The 5,002-nt window shown below is 54.0% G+C and overlaps 1 protein-coding gene across 3 annotated transcripts in view; it reads right to left on the bottom strand.

The window, feature by feature from the left end:
* Nucleotides 1–289: 289 nt before the first annotated feature.
* grin2ba (glutamate receptor, ionotropic, N-methyl D-aspartate 2B, genome duplicate a) overlaps nt 290–5,002 on the bottom strand; it is an 89,226-nt gene continuing 84,513 nt past the window's right edge. For all 3 annotated transcript variants that reach the window (XM_035525232.2, XM_035525233.2, XM_081716776.1), the window contains 2 exons: nt 4,416–4,654; nt 290–4,075 (listed from right to left, as the gene is read on the bottom strand). In XM_035525232.2, the coding sequence (XP_035381125.1) occupies nt 1,976–4,075; nt 4,416–4,654 (2,339 nt within the window). In that variant the 3' untranslated portion in view covers nt 290–1,975. The remainder of the gene's footprint in view (nt 4,076–4,415; nt 4,655–5,002) is intronic.

Genomic DNA, 5,002 nt, shown 5'->3' with positions numbered 1-5,002 from the left:
CACACACGGAAACACCAGCGAGAGGCGAACAACACACACTCTTAAATCAGCTGGGTTCTTAACTATAATCAAGTAATAAACATGAATTTAAATGCAAATAAACTACTACTGCTTATTATATCACTTATAATGAGTAATATTTTTGTCTTAACTAGAGTTTGCATATTTTTGTTTTTGAGATTTTTTTTTTTTTTTCATTATTTTGGTTATTTGTTACATACTGTAAAAGGTATAGTAAAGATCCTTCCTGTGTATCAGGCTATAGGAAAAGTGTGTGTGTGTGTGTCTGTGTGTGTGTGTGTGTGTGTGTGTGTGTGTGTGTGTGTGTGTGTGTGTGTGTGTCTGTGTGTGTGTGTGTGTGTGTGTGTGTGTGTGTGTGTGTGTGTGTGTGTGTGTGTGTGTGTGTGTGTAGGAAGTGGAAAGTGGTATTTACAACAGAAACACTTGTGCCGATACTGATATGTCCCACAGCTCCCACCTGTTATCATCTCTGCATCTCTCTCTCCTATATTATCATCCCCCTATCTCTGCCTCTCTATCATCTCCATCTCTCCATCTCTCTATCTATGTCTTCTACCTCACTGTGCCATTGAACATCACACTCTTAACTACCAACAACTTGCTGACACAAGTGACACAAAATGCTCTGTAACAGGTTCAGTATGTTCAATATGTTCAATGTGTTCAACAGTTCAATATGTCACATGACCAGATCAGCAATGGGTCAGACCTCCAGTAGAGATGACACACCACACACCTGACACCAGACACCACACCAAAATAGTCTATTGATCAGCTGATCACTTCCTACTCAAAAAAGGAAAAGGTTTGGAGTGTGTGTGTGTGTCTGTGTATGAGTGTGTGAGTGAATGTGTGTGAGAGTCTATGTGTCTGTTGATGTGTGAGTGAGTGTGATTATGTGTATGTGTGTGTGTGTGTGTGTGTGTGTGTATATATGTATGTGTGTGTATCAGGTGTATAACTCATGATACCATCTCATATTCCATTCTTTCGTGAGTTTTAAGAAATGACAGAAATGTCTCTGTGTCTCGTGATGGTGAAGATTAAAACAGTGAAGAACTGAAAGAGAAAACAAGTTGAGTTGGCAGGGCAGAGCCACGCCCCCAGATAAGACAAGGTCCCAGATACCCCCAGACAACATGGCATCTAATCCATCAAATCGGACAGCATCAAATCGGACAGCAGCTCCACACATCTCACTTCTGTTATCAGTGTCAGTACCATGTCTCAGTGTTACTGGTAGTGTGTGTTTATTACCCTGTTAGAGTCAGTAAGAGTTTCTCCTCTGTGAATCACAGGAACGGATATGAGTGGGAGACATGGAGGGACAGAGACATAGAGGGACAGAGAGAAACTGAGGAATCTACTGGGGAGGTTAACAAGAGCCACTCTCTCTCTCTCTCCCCCTCTCTTTCTCTGACACTTGCCCAGATGGTCATTTGTCTAATCCCTCCATCTCGCCAGTTCTGATTATCAGGCTGTGGCGCAAACAGGAAGTAGCCCGGGGGGGGGGGGCAAACACACCCACTCAAGTCCCTCCCTCTGACCAGGAGGGCAAACACACCCACTCAAGTCCCTCCCTCTGACCAGGAGGGCAAACACACCCACTCAAGTCCCTCCCTCTGACCAGGAGGGCAAACACACCCACTCAAGTCCCCCCTTATGACCGGTGGGTCAAACATACCCACTCAAGTCCCTCCCTCTGACCAGGAGGGCAAACACACCCACTCAAGTCCCTCCCTCTGACCAGGAGGGCAAACACACCCACTCAAGTCCCTCCCTCTGACCAGGAGGGCAAACATACCCACTCAAGTCCTTCCCTAGGCCCAGACGGGCAGCTTCCAGTAAAAGCAGTCAGCTGGGTCTTCCTCATAATGGAATCCCACACTCATCATCACCAAATTCCTTCTGCAGTTAAGCTCCACCCCTCCCTCTTCTGTCACGCCCCTTGCCCTCACACGTCTGACTCGATGCTGGAGAGTTTCTCATACACGTGGCCATTGGTGCCGCTGAAGGCCCTGGGCGGGCCCAGCTTGCTGCTGAGAGCTGAGTGCTGGCTGGGGAAATGGGACGAGGGCAGGAACGAGGAGATGTGGGCGGGGCTTCGGGGCTCTGCCCCTTGCTGCGGATGTTTCATATAGAAGCTCTTGGCTCCATGCAGCAGGCACTGGTCATCCCCGAAGGTGGGGATGAAGGGGTTGTGGTCAGTGCGGTCGGGGTAGAGGGATCTGGAAAGGGAGTAGGCAGGGCTCTCAGCCAGGCCCCTCCCCCGCACGTTTCTCTCTTCCACCGAGTGCCGGTGGGGACCGACATCAGCACCGCGGAACAGGCCGAAGGGGGAGGCGGCACTTTTGGCCTGGTCAGGGGTGTAAAACAGTGGGTCACGTTCCCGCTCTGAAGCACCCTGGTGGTCAAACATGAGAGCGAAGGGGCTGGTGCCCTCCAGGTAGCGCTCCTTCTCCTTCAGGCTCACACTGCGAGGAGGAGGCAGAGCTCCACCCATCCCATCCCCTCCCCCGCCTATCCCTGGCCCCACCCCCAGCCCCGCCCCTTCCCTCTGCAGGTCCATGAAGGTGTCGTAAGAGTGCTGTCTGCGCAGAGGTTTCCCGCTGAAGGCCCGGCGCCGCTGAGAGGGTGTCTGGCCCCGCCCCCCCAGGTGGCCCAGTATATGGCTGCTGTCCTCACTGATGTCATATAGGTTGCCAGATTTTTTACAGCCATCGCAGCGCATGCATGTGGCTGAGCTGGGACGGCCCATGCCCCCGTGGCCTCCGCCGGACGCCCCACAAGTGCCAGCCCCGCCCCCGCCAGCATAACCGCTGCCCCCTGGGTGCAGAGGCAGCCGTTTGCTGCCTGCGCTGCTGGCTCGGCAGTTCCGGCACTCCCAGTCTGCACTGCCTGCCCTGCCCTCCAGCTTCAGGGGCTTGGTCTTCAGGAAGTCTTCCATAGGCACCAGGCTGGAGCAGTTGGCTCCGCCACCGGTCCCGCCCCCTCCTGGGCCGTCTGTCAGATCCACATGCTCCCACTGAGGCACACCCTCTTTGGGCCGGAACTGGTCCAGGTAGAAGTCTCGCAGGCTCTCCTTGTCCTGGTACAGGAAGGAGGTGGAGCCCCCTCCCCCTCGCTTAGAATCCTTCGGCAAAAGGGGCGGAGATGCCGAGCGGTGTCCACGGTAATGGTGTTGGGCGTGGTGCGGTCGCCGGCGGTAACCCAGCGCACTGTGATCGAGCTCCCGGACAAACTCGCGGCGGGACTTTGCAGAGGCGGGACGCTTCTTCAGGCTGTCCCGGTACTGCTTCCGTTTCTTACTGCTGCCCTCCAGGTTGCCGTAGGTGATGGTGTGTGTGGAAATGTCAGACATGTCATCACCCCCGCTGCAGTAGCGATCATGGCCTGCCATGTAGCCTGAACCTGAGGGCCCGCCCTTGAAAGAGAACTTCCCATACAGTTCAGCCAATCCGTGCGGGAAGCCTGGTCCGGAGGGCGGAGTCTGGCTCTGCAGCAGGTCAAACTTGCTCATGTTCCTGTGGGTGAGGGCAGCACAGGGCTGGGTGGTGAAGATGGGAGCTCCGCCCCCACCCAGGCTCTCGCCGTCGAACACGCCCCCGTCCAGCGAGCTGCTGGAGCCCAGGCTGGGAGCGCGTGGAGCGGGTGGAGCGGGTGGAGCGGCCAGCCCCAGCACTGAGCCGCTGTGATGGTGCAGGTAGTGCTCCTGGTACAGGTTACTATCCTTCACGTGCAGGTTTCCAAAGGTGCGCTCCACCTCACTGATGTAGTCGCTGAACATGTTGTCGTCGGGTGAATACACCGGCTTACAGTCGGAGTGTGCAAGACTGCGACGGTGCTCGCTGATGTCGTACACGGACGACTCCCGGCGGATGAAGTCCAGAGCGCTGTGGGGGGAACCGTTGACTCCAGAGAGCGAGGCCATGTTCTTGGCGGTGCGTAAGAGACGCAGGATGTTGGAGTGTGTGTTGTTCATGCTGGCGGATGGAGAGTTCAGAGCAGAACCCTTCTCCTCGATCTCAACACCGTGGATACAGCTGTACACCTCCTACAACACAAAGAGAGAGAGGGTCAGGGACGTGTGTGCATGTGCGCTTCTGTGTGTGGGTGTGCGTGCGTGCGTGTGTGTGTGTGTGTGCGCGTGTGTGTGTGCGTGCCTGTGTGTGTGTGTGTGTGTGCGTGTGCGGGTGTGTCTCACTCGGCTGATAGTGAGGTCCAGGTTTTCTGGAGCAGACCTCTGTAACGCAGAAATGTGTGTGTGTGTGTGAGTGCGTGTGCGGGTGTGTCTCACCCGGCTGATAGTAAAAGTGAGGTCCAGGTGTTCTGGAGCAGACCCCTATAACGCAGAAGTGTGTGTGTGTGTGTGTGTGTGTGTGTGTGTGTCTCACCCGGCTGATGGTAAAGGTGAGTCCAGGTTTTCCAGAGCAGACCCCTATAAAGCAGAAGCGTAGCTGCCAGTAGAAGAGATGTTCTGCGATGAAGGTGATGAGCGACAGAGCCATGGCTGCCCCCAGCATGTAGAACACACCCGCCATGTTGTCCACATCCAGCTGGCTACTCATCACCTCGTTCTTCTCATGGTGACAGATTCCTGTCAGCCACAGCGCCTCCAACTCCTCCATCTCACCTGGTGAAGCACACGCATGCATGCACGCGCACACACACACACACATACACACACACACACACATGCATACTCACACACACACACACACACACACACACATACACACACAGACATACACACATGCACACATACATGCACACACACACACACACACACATATATACACACACATACACATACACACACACACGCACACACACACGCGCACACACACATGCACACACACACATAAAGGACATGAGATCAAGGCTCCATATTAAAATAAATACCCCATGAGAGCTGAGGGGCTTTATTTAGGCTAAAGATGAAGATAACATTGTAGACACTATGAACACAATCCCATAATTC

The sequence above is a fragment of the Electrophorus electricus genome, chromosome 6 (assembly GCF_041902795.1).
Source record: "Electrophorus electricus isolate QZ-2024a chromosome 6, ASM4190279v1, whole genome shotgun sequence".
Classification (NCBI taxonomy): Eukaryota; Metazoa; Chordata; class Actinopteri; order Gymnotiformes; family Gymnotidae; genus Electrophorus; species Electrophorus electricus.
Note: the sequence above shows the minus strand (reverse complement) of the source record. Positions and strands in the feature narration are given on the sequence as shown.